This window comes from Procambarus clarkii, chromosome 38 (genome assembly GCF_040958095.1).
Source record: "Procambarus clarkii isolate CNS0578487 chromosome 38, FALCON_Pclarkii_2.0, whole genome shotgun sequence".
Classification (NCBI taxonomy): Eukaryota; Metazoa; Arthropoda; class Malacostraca; order Decapoda; family Cambaridae; genus Procambarus; species Procambarus clarkii.
Window position 1 is genome coordinate 11,168,397 of NC_091187.1, and position 24,349 is coordinate 11,192,745.

Genomic DNA, 24,349 nt, shown 5'->3' on the forward strand with positions numbered 1-24,349 from the left:
AGACACCAGACATTGTTGCACTCACGGAGACAAAACTTGAAGATGTAATTTTAAATGAGGTCATATTCCCAAGGGGCTACTCAATTTGGAGACGGGACAGAAAAATTAGGAAAGGCGGTGGCGTTGCTGTGCTGGTAAAAGAACACCTAAAGGTGAAGGAAATAATGACTGCCAATCCACAAGAAGTTGACATAATAGCACTAGAGATCTGCTATGAGGATGATAAACTAATGATGATAAATGCATATAGTCCACCGCCAAGCAGCACATGGTCAAAGGAGGAGCTAGATAGTAAACGTGAAGGTCTTATAACAATAATGAGAGAGATTATAGCGAGAGCGGATAACGATAGATCACGACTGTTGATAGTCGGTGACTTCAACTTGAAATCCATAGACTGGGAAGCATATGAAGCTAAAACAGAAGATTTTTGGACCTGTAAATTTGTAGACCTCATCCTGGAAACATTCTTGTATCAACATGTTAAACAAGCTACGAGGATGAGGGAAGGGGACGTTCCCTCCATGCTAGATTTGATATTTACCAGGAAGGAGGAAGAGATATTTGACATTCAGTACCTTCCTCCCTTGGGTAAAAGTGACCATGTCTTTTTGGGAATAAAGTATGCAATGCGTTATAAGCTGGAAGAAAATAAGGAGGTTGAAGCAGTTGAAAAACCAGACTTCAGGAGAGGACATTATGGTGACCTTAGAAATTTTGTTAGTGAGTATAATTGGACAGACTTGATGCTAGGCAAGGAAGTGAATGAGATGTATGGCAAGTTTTGTGAAATATATGATAAAGGCACAAAAAAATTTATACCAAAACAGAGATGCAGAACTAGGAAACAGGATTGGTTCAATAGAAATTGCGAGAGGGCTAGAGACCGAAAGACACAAAGATGGAATCAATACAGGAAGAGGCCGAACCCCCAAACATACCAGCGATACAAAGATGCGAGAAACAACTACACGGCAGTGAGGAGAGAGGCAGAAAGAAATTTTGAAAAAGGGATTGCGGACAAATGTAAAACAGAACCAGGTCTATTCTATAAATTCATAAACAACAAATTGCAGGTAAAGGATAATATTCAGAGGTTGAAAATGGGAAATAGATTCACGGAAGATGAAAAGGAAATGTGTGAAACACTAAACGAAAAGTTCCAAAGTGTGTTTGTACAAAATGAAATCTTTAGGGAACCAGATACAATAAGAATTCCAGAGAACAACATAGAACACATAGAGGTGTCTAGAGACGAAGTGGAAAAAATGCTCAAGGAGCTCGGTAAGAACAAAGCAGCTGGCCCAGATGGCGTTTCACCATGGGTTCTGAGAGAATGTGCATCTGAGCTCAGCATTCCACTTCACCTGATCTTTCAGGCATCCCTGTGTACAGGAATCGTAGTAGACGGGTGGAAACAGGCAAACATAGTTCCAATCTACAAAAGTGGCAGCAGGGAAGACCCCCTCAATTATAGGCCTGTATCATTGACAAGTGTAATAGTGAAAGTATTGGAAAAACTAATCAAAACTAAATGGGTAGAACACCTAGAGAGAAATGATATAATATCAGACAGACAGTATGGTTTTCGATCTGGAAGATCCTGTGTATCGAATTTACTCAGTTTCTATGATCGAGCCACAGAGATATTACAGGAAAGAGATGGTTGGGTTGACTGCATCTATCTGGACCTAAAAAAGGCTTTCGACAGAGTTCCACATAAGAGGTTGTTCTGGAAACTGGAAAATATTGGAGGGGTGACAGGTAAGCTTCTATCATGGATGAAAAATTTTCTGACTGATAGAAAAATGAGGGCAGTAATCAGAGGCAATGTATCAGAATGGAGAAATGTCACAAGTGGAGTACCACAGGGTTCAGTTCTTGCACCAGTGATGTTTATTGTGTACATAAATGATCTACCAGTTGGTATACAGAATTATATGAACATGTTTGCTGATGATGCTAAGATAATAGGAAGGATAAGAAATTTAGATGACTGTCATGCCCTTCAAGAAGACCTGGACAAAATAAGTATATGGAGCACCACTTGGCAAATGGAATTTAATGTTAATAAATGTCATGTTATGGAATGTGGAATAGGAGAACATAGACCCCACACAACCTATATATTATGTGAGAAATCTTTAAAGAATTCTGATAAAGAAAGAGATCTAGGAGTGGTTCTAGATAGAAAACTATCACCTGAGGACCACATAAAGAATATTGTGCAAGGAGCCTATGCTATGCTTTCTAACTTCAGAATTGCATTTAAATACATGGATGGCGATATACTAAAGAAATTGTTCATGACTTTTGTTAGGCCAAAGCTAGAATATGCAGCTGTTGTGTGGTGCCCATATCTTAAGAAGCACATCAACAAACTGGAAAAGGTGCAAAGACATGCTACTAAGTGGCTCCCAGAACTGAAGGGCAAGAGCTACGAGGAGAGGTTAGAAGCATTAAATATGCCAAAACTAGAAGACAGAAGAAAAAGAGGTGATATGATCACTACATACAAAATAGTTACAGGAATTGATAAAATCGACAGGGAAGACTTCCTGAGACCTGGAATTTCAAGAACAAGAGGTCATAGATTTAAACTAGCTAAACACAGATGCCGAAGAAATATAAGAAAATTCACCTTCGCAAATAGAGTGGTAGACGGTTGGAACAAGTTAAGTGAGAAGGTGGTGGAGGCCAAGACCGTCAGTAGTTTCAAAGCATTATATGACAAAGAGTGCTGGGAAGACGGGACACCACGAGCGTAGCTCTCATCCTGTAACTACACTTAGGTAATTACACTTAGGTAATTACACACACACACACACACACACATATATGCAAACAAGCCTGAATGGTCCCCAGGCATACATGCAACCGAAAACTCACATATATATATAAATATACACAGGCTTCCTGTCCCTGACAAAATTAATTATAAAAACAATCACATATGGTGACTTGAGCCGAGGAGGTAATCATGGAGAGTGACTGGAGCAGCGTATAGGTTAGGAGGTGACTAGCTAGATGTAGCGGTATTTAAACATTTAAAACAAATTAACAGGTAGTACAGGTATTAAAATCAATAATAATCTTGGCATTAAGTTGCAATAAAGCAGAAAAGCAAGACATGAGCTCACTAGTCTAATAAATGTATCCCAGTTTGTGCCTCAAATAAAACCAAAGGCATAAAATCTTTCCATGCAAAACAGAGTTTCTACTGTACAAATTAAAGTACAATATGCAGAGATTAAGTCAAAATAACAGGGTTGTAACAAATAACTCAACCCAGATACATATGAAATGAAGGTGATGACCTTTTGATCTGTCCAGGACCCTTATATGATGATGTTTCGGTCTCTCCTGGACCCTTATGTGATTTATGTCATGTTGTTTCAGTCTGTCCTGGACCCTTATGTGATGTTTCAGTCTGTCCTAGACCCTTATGTGATGTTGTTTCGGTCTATCCTGTACCCTTATGTGATGTTGTTTCGGTCTATCCTGGACCCTTATGTGATGTTTCGGTCTGTCCTGGACCCTTATGGGATGTTGTTTCGGTCTGTCCTGGACCCTTATGTAATGTTTCAGTCTGTCCTGGACCCTTATGTAATGTTTCAGTCTGTCCTGGACCCTTATGTGATGTTTCAGTCTGTCCTGGACCCTTATCAAGGAACCCAGAACAAATCAAAATGGCATCACTTCCATTTTCTTTCATGGATGTAAGTTGGGTTATAAAATACAGAATGAAAGTATTTCACATATTAATGCTCAAATTTCAGTAGCATTATAACTCTTTGGGACTCACTTCATCTTTATTCTTGTGCAGTAGACCTTCTGCATCATATTTGACAAGTCCAGCATAATGATGGATGACAAAGCCAGGTGTGTGCCGAGGTGACAGAGGTGCGCACACAACGCCAGTATGTTCCAACGCTTTGCACACTCGATCACATGCCTCATCCTCCTTCACATCACGCTTTAATTGGCACTCCTGTATAAAAAGCAGTTATGTATTATTAAAATCCACAATGCTAAACCCAACCATTTAACAGTCTAGCTAACTATTTTAACTATCAAAATAACAAATTACAATATACAAAAACAAAAAAATTGTCATGCACAGCTGAAAATAAGTCAGTCAGTCATTCATATATGTGCAGAAATCTCTCATAACGTTAATTTCTTACATACATTTTTAATACATTTTATCATAAGACCATATACTGTACAGTAATCATGATACAACAGCGTCAAATTTAACAGTGCAGTACTTACATTATTAGCATTAAGAGCCATGATGCATGTAAATATAGAGTATCAAGTTGGATAAAAGCAAAAAACTCCCAACAAAAAGTTATCAATTATACAAAGAGAGAATGTTTGTCTGTGTCTGTCCTAAGTTGGAGAACAGACGCTTGGGCTAGCCTTAACCAAATTTGCAGGGAAAATAGCCTGGGGGGATGGGACGGCTATAGACTGGTCAGAGTAGGTCTAAATTAAATGCTTAAAGAAATCTTAGTTTTTATAGCCTCCCCTTGTGATTTTAATAGTCAAGTAATTACCTAAGTGTAATTACATTAGTACAGTTACAAGGATGAGAGCTACACTTGTGTCCCATCTTACCAGTAATCTGTCGTATGATGCTTTGAAACTACTTGTGTGGTTTTGGCATCCACCACTACCTCACTTAGCTTGTTCCAACCATCTTCCACTCTGTTTACAAAAAGAGAGCTTTCTAATATTTTGGGGCAGCCTTTTGTTTACTTTGCTTGAACCCTTGACCTCTGGTTCTTGAATTCTTGGGTTTGAAGAATTCCTTTTTGCCAGTCTTGTTGATTCCTGTTACTATTTTGTATGTAGTGACCATATGGCCTCTGTTTCTTCTGTTAAATTTCATGCTTCTAGCCTCTCCTCATAGCTCTTGTTTTTCAGTTCCAGAAGCCATGTCATAGCATGCCTTTACACCTCCAGTTTACTGATGTGCTGCTTCAGAATATGGTTTTCATACAACTACTGTACTACATATTCCAATTTTAACCTCACAAAAGTCATGAACCACTTCCTTAATATTTCACAATTCATGTGCTGTATTTACAGTAAATGTGATTTTGATATTAGAAAGTGTAGCATATGCTTCTCCCACAATGTCCTTTATGTGGTCCTCTCGTGATAGTCTACTATCCTCAATCACCCCTAGATCTCTCTCTTTTTGTCAAAGTTTCTTCTTACTTTGACTTAGTATGTTAAGTCTTAGATGATAATTATCTAAGTCTTATATTCCCTGGTAGCTTGGCATTATCAGCAAACGTGTGCATACAGTTCTGTATTCCTACTGGTAGAGCATTTATATAGATGAACATTACTGGTGCACGAACTGAAGCCTGTGGTATTCCGCTAGTAACACTACCTCTCTTATACACTGCCTCTGATTACTGCCCTTATCTTTCAGTTACAATTTTTCCTCTAAGTATGAAATATTTGGTGTGATTCCTCAAGAGTTTTTCATCATAATATATTTTCTGAGGGACGTACACACTTATATAGTTATTTCAGTGCTTTTTAATAATACATTTTATAGGAGAAGTGGTAGAGTGGGGAAAATAGGGGGAGGAGGGTGAAAGTGGAGAAAGACAAGGAGGAACAAAATGGGACTTCTTGAATTTTCTGAGAGAAGGGGGAGGGGGAGCAAGCAGGGGGGGAAAGGGAGTGGGGGAAGAGAAGGAAAATGATGGGGGGAAGGGATGGAAAATGAAGAGGGGGGAGATGGGGGTGAAGGGGGGTGGAAGGAGATAGGGAGAAGAGGGGGGAAAAAGGGTGACACACACACACACACTCATACTGGCCCTGATGGCTGAGTGGACAGCGCTCGGGATTCATGGTCCTAAGGGTCCAGGTTCAATCCCTGGCCGAGGCGGAAACAAATGGACAGTTTCTTTCACCCTGATGCCCTGGTTCACCTAGCAGTAAATAGGTACCTGGGAATTAGACAGCTGTTATGGACTGTTTCCTGGGTGTATGTGTGCAAAAAAAAAAAAAAATTGATTGACAGACAGTCCAGAGGCAGGCCAAAAGAGCCAGAACTCAACCCTCACAAACACAACTAGGTGAATACACAAACTCACTCTCACGCACTTGACCAAAGAGCCAGAGCTCAACCCCCACAAGCACAACTAGGCAAGTACTCTCTCACACTCACTCTTTAACATACACACACACACTTGCTCTCTCTCTTTGTATAAGAAGAACTGTTACACGTTTGTACCAACCTCGTTGAGAATGGCAAAGACCGAGACCCGGGAATCTAGGGCCATGACGCAGCTCGAGTTATCAGTATAAGGTACATCCAGGCCAAGGAAGCCCTCTTCTTTAAGCATCTGCAAATAAAAAAATGTAATTTAAGAAAACCTTGTAATAAAACTTCACATTACTATTAATATGAAAAATATAATAAAATACTTCAATTATTTATAAACTATATTTAATGCTCTGTAAATTCATACATCACTTCAGTCTATTTCTATCCATTACTGTATAGTATATATATATACAATAAGCCTAAAGAAAATTGGTAAATAAAAATAATTTAAATAAAGATAAAAAACAAAACTAGCTTTAAATCCTGTAGCCATAATATATGTAAAATGAATGAAAACATCCCCTGGAAGCTGGATGTTTCAACACTGTAAACAGCTCTAAAACAGCTGATATTCTACACTGTACTTCAAATGAATTTTCACTAGTCTTTTTGATTCATTACTAATTTTTGTTCTATATAATTTTCAAATCTTGCACAGGCTATCACAGACTGTGCAAGATCTTCTTGCACAGTCCAATCTGTGCAAGAAGATACCAATCTTCCTTGACTGAAGATTCTACCAATCTTCAGTCAATATTTATCTATTACAAATATTGGTCACCTGATAATTAATAAACACTATACATACCAATCAACTCTATACAATTGTATTTTATGACTATTTTTCTTGCTTAATCACATTTTTTAATCGATTAAAGAAATCTTGGATGAATTTGTTTCCTTTATGTACAATTTATGGTAACTATACCATGCTGATTACAGGGCCAAGTCAGAGCGCACATATTGGCTATTCTTGTAGATTAAAAGTCATAGAAATTTTATCTATGATAATTACAATCATCATAACACAAACCTATTAGTTTCATGGTATTTGTACACTCTTTCACCTTCAGCATGGATATTTCCACTTCGTATAAATATATATAAATACTGCACAAGTGTGCAGAATGAATTTACCAGAACATGATACAGTATTTGAAAATATTGAAGCTGTATGATATTGAATCTGCATCCCTGATCTCCCCAGGTATATGTGGTGCGCGTGCCTATTGAGTCCAGGGAATAAGTGTTCGATCCAATTGCACAGCCAAGATATTTTCTAATATACAAGTGCATTCATTCATTCATTGCCACCCCACAGGATTTTTTAATTACTATAACCATTTTGCTGCTGTATCTGAATGTCATCCATGTTTTAAAAATGGGGTTTATGATGCAATAGGCAATTTTGTTCCAGGTGCCAAGGAAAATTATCACAGAATATTTTGTATTTGTGGTAAAAACAGTCCTAACACAGTGTAGACTTTTTTTTCAGTTACGTGGATTTTTCTCTGCTCTTGCATGGTAACAAAATCCTTTTATCAGGATTTTCATTCATGTCTTTGGCTACTACTCAATTTTGAGCACAAAAACCATATCTGCCAGATAAAAGTTCTCAGGTCTCCTGAACAGGAATTTGGACCTTGTAGCTTCAGCCTTTTGTTGGCAATAGAGGAAAAAGTCATCTGATGTGATACAGGTCGATCTTAATCTATCATAGTTAATTAAGGCATCTTAAAATCTTAAGTTATCATTGTAGGTACTACTGTAACCCCGCGATTATCCGGGATTCGAACATCCGAAAAACGCCCTTATACGGCCAAAATCGTGAACGGATAAAGTTATCACAATATCCGGCCAAAATAGCCACAGGGACCGGATTAAAGCAGGTTTTCTGCAGAAATTACACTATCCGGTCAGTACCCCAGATAATCGTGCCTTTGTCCGTATATGAAAACATGAGGCAGGCCATACGGTATTAATCCCGTCTGCCCGAGACTCGAGGCGCATGGTGTAGGTGGGGGTGGGGTGGGTGGGTGGTGTTGGGAGGGTGGGAGGGGTGCGTCAGGAGGGACTACCTGGGTACAGGAATTACCATTAATTTTAGAACAATTAATCATAGCCAAAAACAAATAAAATAACTACTAGTAATTATGTAATAACAAATAAATAAGTTTCCTAAAAGCATTGTGCACAGGCTGAAGTTTCCTTAAAAAATATTGTGAATTTTTTTCCTCCTGGCGGCCTACATAACGCGTTATGGCTGTCCCAAGTGGACCTGTCCAACACTGGTCAACCCATGTGCATCCGTCCCTCCTGTTATACACAGTGCTGCGCCATTAGTGAAATATTTTTTTAAATAACTTTTTTATTTTCATAGTAACTTTGAACATTTTTGGCCAAGACTATGTCTGGTAGCAGCATCAATCGTTCTGGAGGTGTTAAGAGGAAGAAAGTTGTCCTAACAATTAAAGACAAGTCACAGTTATACGCCTCAACCAGTGCGGCCTCACAGTGTTGCGCCATTAGTGAAATATTTTTTTAAATAACTTTCTTAATTTTCATAGTAATTTTGAACATTTTTGGCCAAGAATATGTCTGGTAGCAGCATCAATCGTTCTGGAAGTGTTAAGAGGAAGAAGATTGTCCTAGCAATTAAAGACAAGTTACGTGTTGTTCAAACAGTGAGGCGTCACAGGCAGCCAAGCGCCTTCAACAAGTGAGGCGCCACAGGCAAGCCAAGCTCCTTCAACAAGTGAGGCATTATAGGCAAGCCAAGCGCTTTCAACAAGTGAGGCGCCACAGGCAAGCCAAGCGCTTTCAACAAGTGAGGCGCAAGCAAGCGCCTTTAACAAGTGAGGCGTCACAGGCAAACCAAGCGCCTTCAACAAGTGAGGGCATGCTAGCGCTTCAACAAGTGAGGTGCAAGCAAGCGCTTTCAACAAGTGAGGGCATGCAAGCGCTTCAACAAGTGAGGTGCAAGCAAGCACCTTCAACAAGTGAGGCCTCACAGGCAACCCAAATGCCCTCAACCAGTGAGGCTTCAGCAGCTGGCAGTCAAAACTAACTTAGCTTAATGAACTGTACAGTAATTTTAAGTGTTAATTTTAGTGTTGTGTTAGTATAGGTTACGTAAATTGTTAAGAATTTTTAACTTCAAGATGTGTGGCATCAATCAAGAAGACGAACACCAACAAGGTAAGTTGAGGTTTCTAGTTGAATATTTAATAATTGTATGTGGCAAGGCAATTCAAATTATGTTGTTTGTAGTATAAAAATAGTTGGAAATGGTCACTTTTGGACTCGTAGGTGAAAAAGTACCATTATCCGAAAAATGTGATAATCCGGCTGGGGGTCCTTCCCATATAGTCCGGATGATCGAGTGGAGACAGTATATTGATTTATGGAAATATACAAATATTATTTGTCTAATTATAAATTAAAAAAACCAGCGTTTAATGTAATGAAACGCCATTTTCTGGGTGAGACCCGGAGGCTCCCCGGAGCTTTACCGGCTGATATGCTAATGTCAGACTTTGGCATCAGTCATGTGTATGGAGTTCTAGGGCCTACCGGGGACCACGAGCCAGAACCTGGCCCCCTCAGAGAGGCAAGGGGAGCAATGGCCTATAGAAACCCCGTGTGGTTGGAAGCATTCTATGTCTGCCATCGACCGGGTCAAGCATCCAGAAAGGTAAGCATTCCAAAACAAACCCCTATTCTGGTGAAAATTGCTACCTAAAGCTGAACTAGCGGATAGAACTCTTCAACAGAAAACAAGGAAACTAGTATGACGTCATACGTCACCGCGCCGCTGTCTGCGCAGCTCCCCCCTCCCTGGGAGGGGGAAGGGGGAGCCCCAGACCTCCCACGCCGGCTATCCACCCATCAGTTCTGAGGCTGGATGTCAAAACACGCGAAAAACGCCGACCGGAGGGAGGGAGGGCGAATGGTGGAATGGCGAATGGTGGCACGAACTTGACACGATTCAACCGTGCCCAGAAGAACCTGGGAGCACCGCCAGGTGAAGATGCCAGAGCCGGACCCTGCCGGACCCGCAGGAGAGCAGGGAGAGGCGAAGGAGGCGGTCCACACCCATGACACAGGGAAAACCGCGGTGTCCTCCCCACAACTGGGAACCAGGACACCCCCGGCGCGAAGGGGCACATACCGCAGCCAGGGAGAAGAACGAGAGGCGAAGCACTGTAGCAAAAAGGACGCAAAACACCAGCACTGAAACACCGCCCAGACCAAAACAAACTCCACGGCGCATGCGCATAACACGCTGGCCGAACCGCACACCCTCCCTGCGGGAAGGCGCCAGCCAGGACTACTGCACGAGAAAAGTAGCCAAAAGAGGAAGCAGGAACAATAAAACCGGCCAAAGAAGCAAAGAGCCCAAAAAGGAACCCAACCGGGCGACAAGCAGCCCAACAGGGCGACAAGGAGCCCAACAGGGCGACAAGGAGCCCAACAGGGCGACAAGGAGCCCAACAGGGCGACAAGGAGCCCAAAGGGGCGACAAGGAGCCCAAAGGGGCGACAAGGAGCCCAAAGGGGCGACAAGGAGCCCAAAGGGGCGACAAGGAGCCCAAAGGGGCGACAAGGAGCCCAAAGGGGCGACAAGGAGCCCAAAGGGGCGACAAGGAGCCCAAAGGGGCGACAAGGAGCCCAACAGGGCGACAAGTAGCCCAACAGGGCGACAAGGACGAGGAGCCGACAGACGTTCCAATAATGCGGGAAGTAGCGAAAAACCTTCCCGTACCCTCGAGAACACAGAAGCCAACACTAGTCTCGAAGGCACACGAAGGCGCAGGCGCACCCGAGATCAGAAGTCACGCAGAACCCCATTGAACGGGGAAACATGACGAAAACACCGTCCCAAAAAGGGGTGGGAGGAAACATCCACCCACAGGACGGAACCAACCGACTCAAAGGCCAAGGAACCAAGCCCGGGGAGAGGCCGACGCCCAACAGCACGTACGGCGAGTGGGGAGGAAAAACCCCACTCCGCGTAACCACAAGCCCCGCCTAGAGGGGGATAAAAACCCCCACGGGGTCCAACGGGGCCAAGGCCCCCCAAGTCAGCCCCTTTCCAGCCCCGGGAACCTACACGACAGGCCCCGGGGCCGAGCCGTTCCCCCAAAGCCCCGGCTGTACCAGAAAACCGGGGCAGCTGTGAAAACACTAATGAAGGGAGCCCACTGGCAGACTCGTACAACACGGCTGGAGGAACAGGCTCAAATGCCCCCGTCACTACCCCGGAAGGAGAATTCCCCAAGACTGCCCGAGTCTCAACACCATCAAAAACCCCGCCCCGAACCTACAGACGGTAAGGAACCGGATGCAGGCAGGAAGGGTGATCCAGGGGAAAGACAAGGGGGCGTGGATGGAACCGAAGCAACCAACACCCCCAAGTCCCAAAACGAACTACAACGGGGCAGCCCCGGGGCTCCCGGGTAGGAAACCACGAGAACGTTGCCACCACCAAGGCTCAAGTGCAACGCCCCTGCTGCCCGCACCCGCTTTGTTAGCACAACTGGGTAACTGAGCCACAACGAGCAACCAAACTCGCAGGACTCCGGGTCGAAGGTGTCACCGACCCCACAGGCAGCAGACGGAGGCAAAACAGAGTCACCCAGAGACAAAGGGTGAGAGCAACCCTCAAACTCGCTGGAAGCGAGGGGGGGACTCTGGGGTCACATCCATCGAACCCGCGCGCCCCCAGGGGTTTCCCAGGGTCCCGAGCGTTTACTATAAGAGGACTCGCGCTCAGGTAATCCCAGGCAGGGTACTGCTAACCGGCACCCAAAGCTACCAAACAACTTTCTAAGAGCTGAACCCCCGGGACGTGTACACTCACGGGGACCTAGCAGGGGTACCACCAGAAAATACTCAGAACACAAGGGACACAAGGGGCAAGAACGAAGGCAGACCCCCCACCAGGTAGATAAACAAAAAGAAAAAGAAAACCCCGCAAGAGGACAGCGTACCCAAGCGGAACAGAGCCGGCCGCTATGATTGGTAAAGACAAGCTGCACAGTACCCTTCGCCCCACCAGTGCAAAAACTGCCCCTTACTCTAAGGCGAACAAGGGAGACAGAACACCCGAGCACACAAAGAGCGGCTGAAAACCAAGCAGTAAACGGCCAAGCAGGGGCAGGACCCAAGGAACTTGTGGAAGATGGCCCCAAGCCCCAAGGGCAGTACTTACAGGGCACCTAGGGAAGGGAACCCTAGGCGCATGCAGCCCGAGTACTGAAGAATCACTCCCAGCTCACGCACCACCTAGAAAACAGACACCACACTCTAGGTACAGTGCTGAAACAACCACTGGAGCTGGAGCACATAACCGTTGCCTATAGCATCAGCCGAAGAACTGAAGGGTGGATAGCCGGCGTGGGAGGTCTGGGGCTCCCCCTTCCCCCTCCCGGGGAGGGGGGAGCTGCGCAGACAGCGGCGCGGTGACGTATGACGTCATACTAGTTTCCTTGTTTTCTGTTGAAGAGTTCTATCCACTAGTTCGGCTTTAGGTAGCAATTTTCACCAGAATAGGGGTTTGTTTTGGAATGCTTACCTTTCTGGATGCTTGACCCGGTCGATGGCAGACATAGAATGCTTCCAACCACACGGGGTTTCTATAGGCCATTGCTCCCCTTGCCTCTCTGAGGGGGCCAGGTTCTGGCTCGTGGTCCCCGGTAGGCCCTAGAACTCCATACACATGACTGATGCCAAAGTCTGACATTAGCATATCAGCCGGTAAAGCTCCGGGGAGCCGACGGGGCTCCCCCCAGAAAGGAATCAAGAAAATCATTTTAGGAAAAATAAAAAAGGTTTACTTTTGTATATTTTGTGACAATATACAGTACATCAAATTCCTTGGCAAGCATCCTTATTTCTTGTATTATAATGATATTCAAGACACTTGGCTCATTCATACCCTCATATTTAGTTCCTTGGACCATATTTCCTATTAGATTCAAAAACATGTTTTATATTGTAACAAACTTGAGGGAATGTAAGCGCTTGTCTTCACACACCAACTCTCCAAACTACTAAAAACCACACTGCGAATCATCTCTCCAGTGGTACCACGAGCAGCAACGTCACCAGCCAATGGAAGAGCTGGAAGGAGGCGACTTCCTGTGGCCCAGGTTGGAGTTAAGACAGTCAGTGACTGCCTGACTTAGGTTTAGGTTGACCTGCTCTACACAACAGTAAGAATTAGCTTAACACTTTCGCGCTCTCCGCGAAGGTCACTCAGCCAACCGTATGTGCGCGCAGCTTTTTTATCGCTTAAGCGTAAAAACAAAAATGTGTATACTCTTTTTACTCTTCTGACCTTAGTTCTCATGCTACGTATTTCATTTTGGTACCAACGTGTTCGCAATAAAATTCTCTAGAAGAACATCAGTAAAAAAAAGTCACGAAACGTATAGGGATACCAGCACCAAATAAATAACTACGAAGATGACTCGCCGTGAGCGCCCAACAGCAACAAAATGTTTTTACTCTTGGGATTGTAATCACCTCCACACTTGTTCTACAGCGTTAATTTTGGTATCAATGGACTCGCAATGAAATTCCCAACACGGTGATATGAATATAAGCGTAGAATAATGATGCGGCCCGCTCGCAGGAGTGTGGGAAGTGGTGAAAATGTTACCCGGTATCGGTGACGGGACGACGCACGGCGCTTTGAAAGTTTATACTTATTTCACTCTCATGACATTAATTTTCTATGTACGTCATTCATTTTTGTGTCAATGTTTTCGCAATAGAATGTTCTATGAGCCCATAGGTAAAAAAGATCAACAAAGCGTAAGTTAGAATAGCGCCAAATATAAAACAACGTTGGAACATATCAGTGAGCGTAAAACACACACGAAATGTTTTTACTTTTGTTATGTTTGTCAAGTTTATACTTGTTGCACACAGTTATTTTTGGTTGTACAGTGGTACCTCGCATAACGAATTTAATCCGTTCCAACGCCGCTGTCGTCATGTGAAACCGGCGTCATGCAAAACAATTTTCCCCACCCAAAACAATGTAAATACAAATAATCCGTTCCACCCCCTAAAACAACAATATGACATTATACACTGGTAATATTATACTGTACATGTTAAATAAATGTTTGTTTGACTGTTTCCATGTGTATATTCACTTTACCTTATGAAGAGTCGTTGCTGGCTTGAGGGAGCCGATCGGGAGGGAGGGAGGAGAGGGCTTATGGGGAGGAGGGAGACACCACCTCTGGGTCAGGCGGGCTCGCTCTCTTTGGGAATTTAACCCCACTAGAACCGGGTTGTGGTTCAATATCACTAGCACGTCTCTTCCCACCCTGTCCACTGTCCATATCGCGTGTCACTTGCTGTTGTCTTCGTTTGAGGATGTCCCTAAATCGAGACAGCACATTGTCATTAAACAGGTTCACGCACCGTGTTGTCACCGCCTTATCAGGGTGATGCTTTTCCGCAAATGCTGTCACCTTTTCGAACATGCCCAGCACGTCCCTGATCTCACTAGATGGGATAGCATCCTCGCAGATCTCCTCCTCCCCCGATGAGAGCTCCTGTACCTCCTGTTGCACCAGCTCTTTCTGCAGTTCCAGGAGTTCCTCGGTGGTCAGTTCATCACTGTGCTCCTCCACCAACTCCTGCACATCAGCGGCATCCACCTCCAGACCCAGTGTGTGTCCCAGAGCGACAATATCATCCACTAAAAGAGCCTCCGGGTCATCCACAGGTGCGGATGCAGATGCAGGTGCAGGACCGAAACCTTCGAAGTCTCGCTCAGGGACACCCTCGGGCCACAAGTTTCGCCATGCAGAGTGTAGGGTTCTCCGTGACACCCCTTCCCAGGCCTTATCTATCAAACGCAAGGCCCCCATGATATTGAACTGCTCCTTCCAGAATTGTCTGAGGGTCAGCTCTGTGGTGTCAATCACATGAACACATCTCTCCAACAAGGCCTTCATATAGAGCTTCTTAAAGTTAGCAATGACCTGCTGATCCATGGGTTGGAGGAGTGGCGTGGTGTTTGGAGGAAGAAACTTGATGGTGATCAACTGATTTTCAGGGAACAGATCATCTTGCAGTTGGCGAGAATGCGCAGGTGCATTATCGAGCACAAGCAAGGCCTTGTGTGGTAACTGCTTGTCGACGAGATAATTTCTCACTGTGGGGCCGAAAACGTCATTTACCCACTCACTAAAGAAGATCTGCGTGACCCAGGACCTCTTGTTCGACCTCCACATCACATTCAGCCGTGTCTTGTGACCCTTAAAATCCTTGAACACTCGTGGATTTTCTGAGTGATAGACGAGCAGCGGCTTGACCTTGCAATCGCCACTTGCATTGGCGCAGAGCACGAGAGTAAGGCGATCCTTCATCGGTTTGTGGCCAGGCAATGATTGTTCCTCTTGCGTGATGTAGGTCCTCTTCGTCAGTTTTTTCCAAAAAAGGCCGGTCTCGTCACAATTGAAAACTTGTTGTGGCAGAAACTGCTCCTGATCAACAAATTTCTGGAACTCTGGCACAAAAGCCTCAGCAGCAAGTTTATCAGAGCTGGCAGCCTCCCCATGTCGCACAACACTGTGTATACCACTCCTTTTCTTAAAGTTCTCAAACCAGCCACGGCTTGCCCTAAATACCTCCTCATCTTCAGACGACGCACCTGGTATCTTCCTGACAAGGTCCACATACAGCATCCTAGCCTTAGCGCAAACGATAGCTTCAGAAACACAATCGCCATGCAATTGTCGTTCATTCATCCACACCAGCAGTAGCCGTTCCACATCTTCCAGGAGTTTTGGACGTTTGCTGGTGAGCTTGCTAACTCCTTTGGCCATGTCAAGCGTCTTATATTTATCCTTGCCCTTCAGTATGGTGGATATTGTTGAGGGAGCCCTGCCATACTCCCCGGCAAGATCAACCACACGAATACCACGCTCGTGCTTTGCTATGATCTCTTTCTTCACTTCCACAGTGATTGCCTCTTTCTTCCCCTTGCAAACTCCTGCTTTCACAGGCTGCTTCTTGGACGACATCGTGCGTTCAGAATTGTAGTCACAAAACCACGAAAAAAAAAAACACGAATATCAGAATTGTGTGTGGAGCGATACAGACGGATACTGGTCGTGTGAGACACCAATACAACACTGTAGACAGTGGCGGCGTGACCCCACCATGTGGTGTTGACGTTACACAAACGAGCGTTCGTCATATGGGACGATTTCTCGCCGATCGGGCCAGTCGTTACCCAAAATATTCGCCTTGTGGGGCGATCGTTATGCAAGGTACCACTGTATATTGATCGGAATAAAATTCCCTAAACAGACATATGCATATAATACATGATATGGGGGAAGCATTACCAGTATAAACGGCTAAAGTCACCCACCTGCAACCCGTTTGGGACATAATACCCTTTGATCGAAGTTATCCACACCTTTCATGAACTTATTGTACCATGCAGCCTAGTGGTGAGAAAGAGAGCCTCATGGCGCGAAGTTTGAAACAAACCCAAAGTAAATCGGATAAAAATTGAATTTTATACAAACATTTTAAAAGAGGACATAACTTTATGTCCACTATGCGTTAGCGTTAGACGAAACAGGACTCGCATGCGAGTCCTGATAGCGCGAAAGTGTTAATTAATTAATACCCGGTTGATACCTGGTTGATGGGGTTCTGGGAGTTCTTCTACTCCCCAAGCCCGGCCCGAGGCCAGGCTCGACTTGTGAAAGTTTGGTCCACTAGGCTGTTGCTTGGAGCGGCCCGCAGGCCCACATACCTACCACAGCCCGGTTGGTCCGGCACTCCTTGGAGGAATAAATCTAGTTTCCTCTTGAAAATGTCCACGGTTGTTCCGGCAATATTTCTTATGCTTGCTGGGAGGACGTTGAACAACTGCGGACCTCTGATGTTTATACAGTGTTCTCTGATTGTGCCTATGGCACCTCTGCTCTTCACTGGCTCTATTCTACATTTTCTTCCATATCGTTCACTCCAGTACGTTGTTATTTTACTGTGTAGATTTGGTACTTGGCCCTCCAGTATCTTCCAGGTGTATATTATTTGATATCTCTCTCGTCTTCTTTCTAGTGAGTACATTTGGAGGGCTTTGAGACGATCCCAATAATTTAGGTGCTTTATTGCATCTATGCGTGCCGTATATGTTCTCTGCATTCCCTCTATTTCAGCAATCTCTCCTGCTCTGAAGGGGGAAGTGAGTACTGAGCAGTACTCAAGACGGGACAACACAAGTGACTTGAAGAGTACAACCATTGTGATGGGATCCCTGGATTTGAAAGTTCTTGTAATACATCCTATCATTTTTCTGGCTGTCGCAATATTTGCTTGGTTATGCTCCTTAAACGTTAGGTCGTCAGACATTATTATTCCCAAATCCTTTACATGCTGTTTTCCTACTATGGGTACATTTGATTGTGTTTTGTACTCTGTATTATGTTTAAGGTCCTCATTTTTACCGTACCTGAGTACCTGGAATTTATCACTGTTAAACATCATGTTATTTTCTGATGCCCAGTTGAAAACTTTATTAATATCAGCTTGAAGTTTTTCAATGTCCTCAGGCGAGGTAATTTTCATACTGATTTTTGTGTCATCTGCAAAGGATGATACGAAGCTGTGACTTGTATTTTTGTCTATATCTGATATGAGAATAAGGAAAAGCAGCGGTGCAAGGACTGTACCCTGAGGTACAGAGCTTTTCACTGCACTTGGACTAGATTTTATATGGTTGACCGTTACTCGCCGAGTCCTGTTTGACAGAAAACTGAGTATCCAGCGTCCTACTTTACCGGTTATTCCCATCGACTTCATTTTGTGTGCTATCACGCCATGGTCACATTTATCGAAAGCCTTTGCGAAGTCTGTGTATATCACATCAGCATTCTGTTTTTCTTCTAATGCCTCAGTGACTTTGTCGTAGTGCTCAAGTAGCTGTGAGAGGCACGATCTTCCCGCTCGAAATCCATGTTGGTCTGGGTTGTGAAGGTCATTGGTCTCCATGAAATTGGTGACCTGACTCCTAATCACTCTCTCAAATACTTTTATGATGTGCGATGTTAGTGCAACTGGTCTATAATTTTTTGCCAATGCTTTGCTCCCTCCCTTGTGTAGAGGGGCTATGTCTGCTACTTTAAGTGCATCTGGTATCTCCCCCGTGTCAAAGCTCTTCCTCCACACTATACTGAGTGCCTGTGCTACCGGCACTTTGCATTTCTTTATAAATATTGAATTCCATGAGTCTGGACCTGGGGCCGAGTGCATGGGCATGTTTTCAATTTCTTTTTCAAAATTTAGTGCGCTCGTGTTTATACCAGTTATATTTACAAGGGTTTGAATATCCCGCATAAAGAAATTGTCTGGATCTTCCACCTTCATGTTGTTTATTGGAGTGCTAAACATGTCCTCATACTGCTTTTTTAGGATTTCACTAATTTCTTTGTCATCCTCCGTGTATGAACCTTCACTTGTACGAATAGGTCCAATACTGGCAGTGGTTTTTGCTTTTGATTTCGCATATGAGAAGAAATATTTTGGATTTTTCTTTATTTCCTGAATTGCTTTCTGTTCTAACTGCCTTTCTTCAGTTTCATATGAGTGTTTCAATTTCCGCTCGATTTCTTCAATCTCCCTATTTAAATTATTATTTCTTTGACGGGAAATTCGTGTCTGCATAAGCAGTTCCGCTATTTTTTTCCTGCGTTTATAGTGTCGTCTGCGTTCTCTTTCTACGTTAGATCTCTTTCTGGCTTTCCTCAAAGGAACACGTTTCAGACAGACTTGATACGCTTCTGAAGTCAGTTTTTCTATTCCTTCAGTAGGACTTGTATTACTTAGAACAGTTCCCCATGGAATGTTTGTAAGTTCCCTGTTTATTATCTCCCAGTCTATCCTTTTATTATTAAAATTGAATTTACTGAACAGCCCCTCTCGCTTTATCAACGTTTTAGGTCTATTCTGAGTATTGATGGTCATTTGCACTTCAATGAGTTTGTGATCTGAGTAAGTGGTATCTTGTATCGTAATGTCTCTGATAATGTCTTCATTGTTCGTAAAGACCAGATCTAGAATATTTTCATTTCTCGTTGGCTCCGATATCTGCTGATTGAGTGAAAATTTGTCACAGAATCTAAGTAGTTCTCTAATCTGTGGTTGGTTAGGTCCTGATAGATTTCCTGGTATAATATTATTGTTTGCTATTTTCCACCTGAGACTAGGCAAGTTGAAGTCACCTAGGAAGATAATATCAGGTATGGGGTTCTCCAAATTATCAAGGCTATTCTCTATTTTGCTTATCTGTTCTGTGAATTCCTCAGCCGTTGCATCTGGCAGTTTGTATATTAGAATAATCACTAAATTTATTTTCTCTATTTTTAATCCCAGTAACTCTACCACCTCATTTGTAACGTTTAGGAGCTCCGAGCATACAAGGTCTTCCCTAATATACAGACCCACTCCTCCATGTGACCTAATTTTCCTATCACACCTGTATAGGTTAAATCCTGGAATCCAGATCTCACTGTCCAACAATTCCCCTGCATGGGTTTCCGTGAAAGCTCCAAATACTGCATTTGACTCCGTGAGGCCATTTATGAACTGTACTTTGTTGTTTGTTCTTGTTTTCAGTCCTTGTATGTTGGCAAAGATGAATGAGGTTACTCTATTAGTGATAGTTTGAATGGGAGACTTTTTTTTACGGCAAGCCCATTATGCGTGGACATAATGAGTTTGTTCTGACCAGTACTGATTATTGTAGGGCAGTTGCCTGTCGTAGTTGTAGTTCCCTTTCGGTGGGTAATTGTATCTGTAATTCTGGAATGCAAGTGGATCTGGCATCCAGTTCCATACCCTCTCCAATTTATAGTTTCCTCCAAATTCATTATCCTGCTTGCCACTCTTTATGTAGCGTTCCGTGCCTTTCACGTGAAAGTGTGGGCAGCTGAGGTCATAGCATTTTCTGTCCTCCAGTGAGGTTTGGCACATGTCAGGATGGAAAAACCTACATATTGATCCAAATCGACACTCACCTTTCCTAAGCATATTTAAACATTTTTTGGGATGTTGGTAACTGCAGTCTAATCCTTTCTTATTACCAGCATATTACCAGCCCTTTGCATAAAATTTGCATAAGTCTGTCCTTCTGTTCTGAATTGCTCTATCGGGAACCGTCGTAGTCTGGGCTAACCCAAGTGTTTGCTCTCCTTCCACCCTACAGGTAGTGTCTCGTAATACTGACTCTGTATTGCACAGCCGTCTACTTTAGTTAGGAGTAGACCTCTTAGTGATTGATGGAGGGGCTACCTAGTGTAACTGCATACTGGAGCCCTAACCTATGTTTATTACCTTACATGTTTTTGTCTACTATTGACAAATATCTGCAGTCACATTCTCTTTGCTTGTTGCAGGCCAACCAAAGTTTTTAGTCTTCTACAGTTATCTTCCAGATACTGTATAGGTATACTCTCTTAATCCTGACTCAGACGAATACATTTTGTTTAAGATCAAAGTTGTAAATTATTGTTAGAAGGGGTAACTAATATATTTGCTTTTGGCTGCCCAAATCTAGATTTATTATCTTACATTTTTGTTTACTATTGGAAGATGTGTGCATTATCCTTATATTGGCTGGTAGCAGCCCAAACCATCAGTTTGTATTACAGCACCGTTGCACTTATTGATTTGCTTTAGAATACTTGTATTATTTCTGTCCATTACTTGGGAATAAAGATAGATGCAGATGATGAGTCACAATAACATGGCTGAAGGTATTAAGTCTAAACAATCGACATGACAATGGTCTAGGACGGATCGAAACGTCATCATGTCGTCTTCTGGTGTATCGTTTAGTCTTAATAATAAAAGACAGATTTTAAGGAATGTTTCGATATCTACATCCTCCATGGTGCCTTTGATCCTATCTAGGCAAAATAGTCTGAAGGATTGAGGATAAGAATAGGCAGCATTCATTCCAAATGTATGCACCTTTACTTGAAAAACATCTTAGTAACAATATATTTGGCAAAATTTTCTTTATTATTTCTTGTACTAAGTATGTTTTAATGGTTTTCATTGCATATACCGTTTATGTAAGGAACACACCATTTTCTTCTTAGAAATGTAAAAATGTATATACCAAAGGTATATTATTTTCATAAATGTTTTTAGTTTGAATTTTAATAGTACCACTGGAAAGAGTAAAAATATTTTGTGTATTTTCGAGCTCCATAAATATATAGGCCTAATAAAAGTACAGTATGGGACTGAAATAGAAGTGCCACAATGAAAGGGTTAATTGACAATTATATTTTCATGAAAGTTCAGAACAAATCCCTGGAAACACAAACCGAAACTGTCTCTATTTTCCGCTTGTTACAACTTGAAATAAAGTTGTTACATCTTGGCTTAATGTGTTTATGACGTATTAGAATGTTGTTACAACTTGCTATATTGGTTGTTATAACTGGTTAGGAAGTGTTAAAACTTGCTCGAACGTTGTACCAACGTCGTAGTTTCGGTGTGTGTTTGGCGGGATATTCAATTAAAACCGTGAAAAATATACAGTACTGTAGTTTGTTTATATTTTCTAGCATGTTCATTCTACCACATCCAATATTCTACACCAAAGCAATTTACTATACAAGTCCAACAGCTGATAATGAAAAATGGTATTAACACTTTCGCGCTTTAGATTAGAGATAGCTCGTCACCGTTTTTTCTTACGATTCCGCATAACAGACTACTTTTGTAGTCCATCGAAAAAATATTTCTATAAATTCCATTTTCTAACCGAAATGGATGGGGATACTCTCAGATTTTTCTCCATGAAATTCCCGTTCTCCCTCACCGAACACATGGCATCTCGGCCTACCCGGTCACGTGATCGGCCCATTGTTTTGTTGACACGCCAAGTGCCCACACTGCGCTCCCCTCTCGCGGCAAACGTGACCCGTTTTACGCATTTATTTCCGTTCTGTTTCCGTTCTCGTGTACCTAAAACCCATTCAATACCTTCAACATGGATGCTGCACCAGGAACAAGCAGTGGAACGCAAAACAAAGGTAGGAAATCTAGGAAAGCAGAAGAGATCGCCAGGATTTTCGATCTGTATCGTGGGGTCAATCTCACTCCATCCAAGATTCCCGACGTTGTTGAAGCCTTTTCAGGGTCTTCTGATGATGATTTGGAGGCTGACGAACCGGAAAATGATGTGCTTTATGAGGTTTCCACAAGTGATGATGATATTTCGAGTGAGAGTGAGGATGAGAGTGATGAAGAAGCCCCAGCCCCGCCACGCGGTAACCGCACGTGTCCGGTACCAAAGAGGGCTAGGCTGGGTGATGAGTGGAATCGTAGCAATACTCCTGCCATCGTTGATGACTTTACTGCAACCCCTGGCCTAACAATTCCACTACCTGCTACTCCATTGCAGTTTTTACAACTATTTTTCACTAGAGCAGTGGTTGAATACTTAGCGTATGAAACCAATTTGCATGCCACACACGTCATACATCTCATGGCTGAGTCAGCAAGAAAAACGTGGAAACCAGTGTCGGTGAAAGAAATGGCCCGATATTTGGCCCTGTGCATACTGATGGGCATAGTGAAGATGCCTACAATGAGGATGTACTGGCAGACGAATCAGATGTGGCATTGTCGATTCTTCAACTTGTTTATGTCGTCTGCTCGGTTCCAACACATTTCTAAGTTCTTCCACATGTATAACAAAAAAGGCGTTCCAGTGAATAGTAGTGACAGATTGATAAAAGTTAGACCACTAATGGACTATTTTTCAGAAAAATTTGAATCTGTATATATCCCCAAAAAAGAATTGAGTCTCGATGAGGGTACAATGGCATGGCGCGGCCGCCTCTCTTTCAAGGTCTACAATCCCAACAAGCCTGATAAATATGGTGTAAAATTTTATATGTTGGCCGAAGGGAAATCAGGCTACATATATAAATTTGATGTGTATTGTGGAATTGGAAAAACGACAGTGGAAACCGTGATGGGGTTGATGGCGCCCCTAGTCAACAAGGGTTATCATTTGTATATGGATAACTACTATAACTCAGTAAGCCTAACAGAACAATTACGTGAAGTGGGTGTTTACACATGTGGCACACTTAGACTCCAATGTGGCGCCCCCAAGGATCTGCAACAAGTGGTAAAGGGTAAAATGGCAACCGACACGACCGTATACATGCGTAAGGATAACACCTTTGTTATAGTTTGGAAGGACAAGCGCCCCGTCTCTGTCATCACCAATATCCACAATGCCGACACTACTCAAGCACAGCGCAGGAAACTCGTTCGTAAACGTGACGGGAGAACTGGAGTAGAAATTGTGAAAATGAACAAACCAAAGGCCATAGTGGATTACAATAAGTTCATGAAAGGTGTTGATCATTTTGATCAAATGGTCAAATATGAGTTTGCAAGAAAAACCCACAAATGGACCAAGAAGATCACTTTCTATTTTCTGCAAATGGCCATGCACAATGCATACGCATTGTATAACCACTGCTCAACAGATACAAAAAAACTAACACTATTAGAGTTTCACGCAGTAGGAATAAAAGCCTTATTGGCGTGGAACAGCGAGGAATGGCCAACAACAACAAGCATACCACATGTTCCCGACATAGATGCCAGCGCAGCTCCTCCTGCTGATGCGGCAGTTTCAACACCCGGCCCATCTGGTGCGAGGCGTCCTCTGTTCACCTCAACATCTCAAGCCCACTCATCAACCACAAATTCTGAAATGGACATTGAGGACATAGAACCACTTGATGTTTCTGATTTCATAGAAGATTCTACTACAAGTTTGGTGGTTCCTGTAGAAGACAATATTCCTCCAGTGAATCCAAGAAATAGAAGAATTATAGATTCAGAACAACGTCTCAACTACAAGTTGACGCATGAACTCGTGCACTTGGCTAAAAAAAAGAAGATGCCGTGTTTGTTTCAAGTCTGGCAAAAGGAGGGACGTGATATATGGATGTAAAACTTGTGATGTGGCACTGTGCGCTGCGCCTTGCTACACAAGGTACCACCGAAGAAAGATATTTTGGGTGGAGAAAAAATAACCACCGGCAACAGCTTCACTCCACCTAAGAAACATCAGATGAGCAACTTCAGGATCAGAAGCCTGAAGATGGTGGAGTGAAGAAAAAATGCT

General features: G+C 43.1%; 1 protein-coding gene across 1 annotated transcript in view; it reads right to left on the minus strand.

The window, feature by feature from the left end:
* The window catches only part of LOC123771959 (unconventional myosin-XIX), a 235,655-nt gene that overhangs the window by 19,701 nt on the left and 191,605 nt on the right, over window positions 1–24,349 (minus strand). The window contains exons 14-15 of the mRNA XM_045764803.2: window positions 6,267–6,374; window positions 3,806–3,991 (exon numbers count right to left, since the gene is read on the minus strand). Coding sequence (XP_045620759.2) covers window positions 3,806–3,991; window positions 6,267–6,374 — 294 coding nt within the window. The remainder of the gene's footprint in view (window positions 1–3,805; window positions 3,992–6,266; window positions 6,375–24,349) is intronic.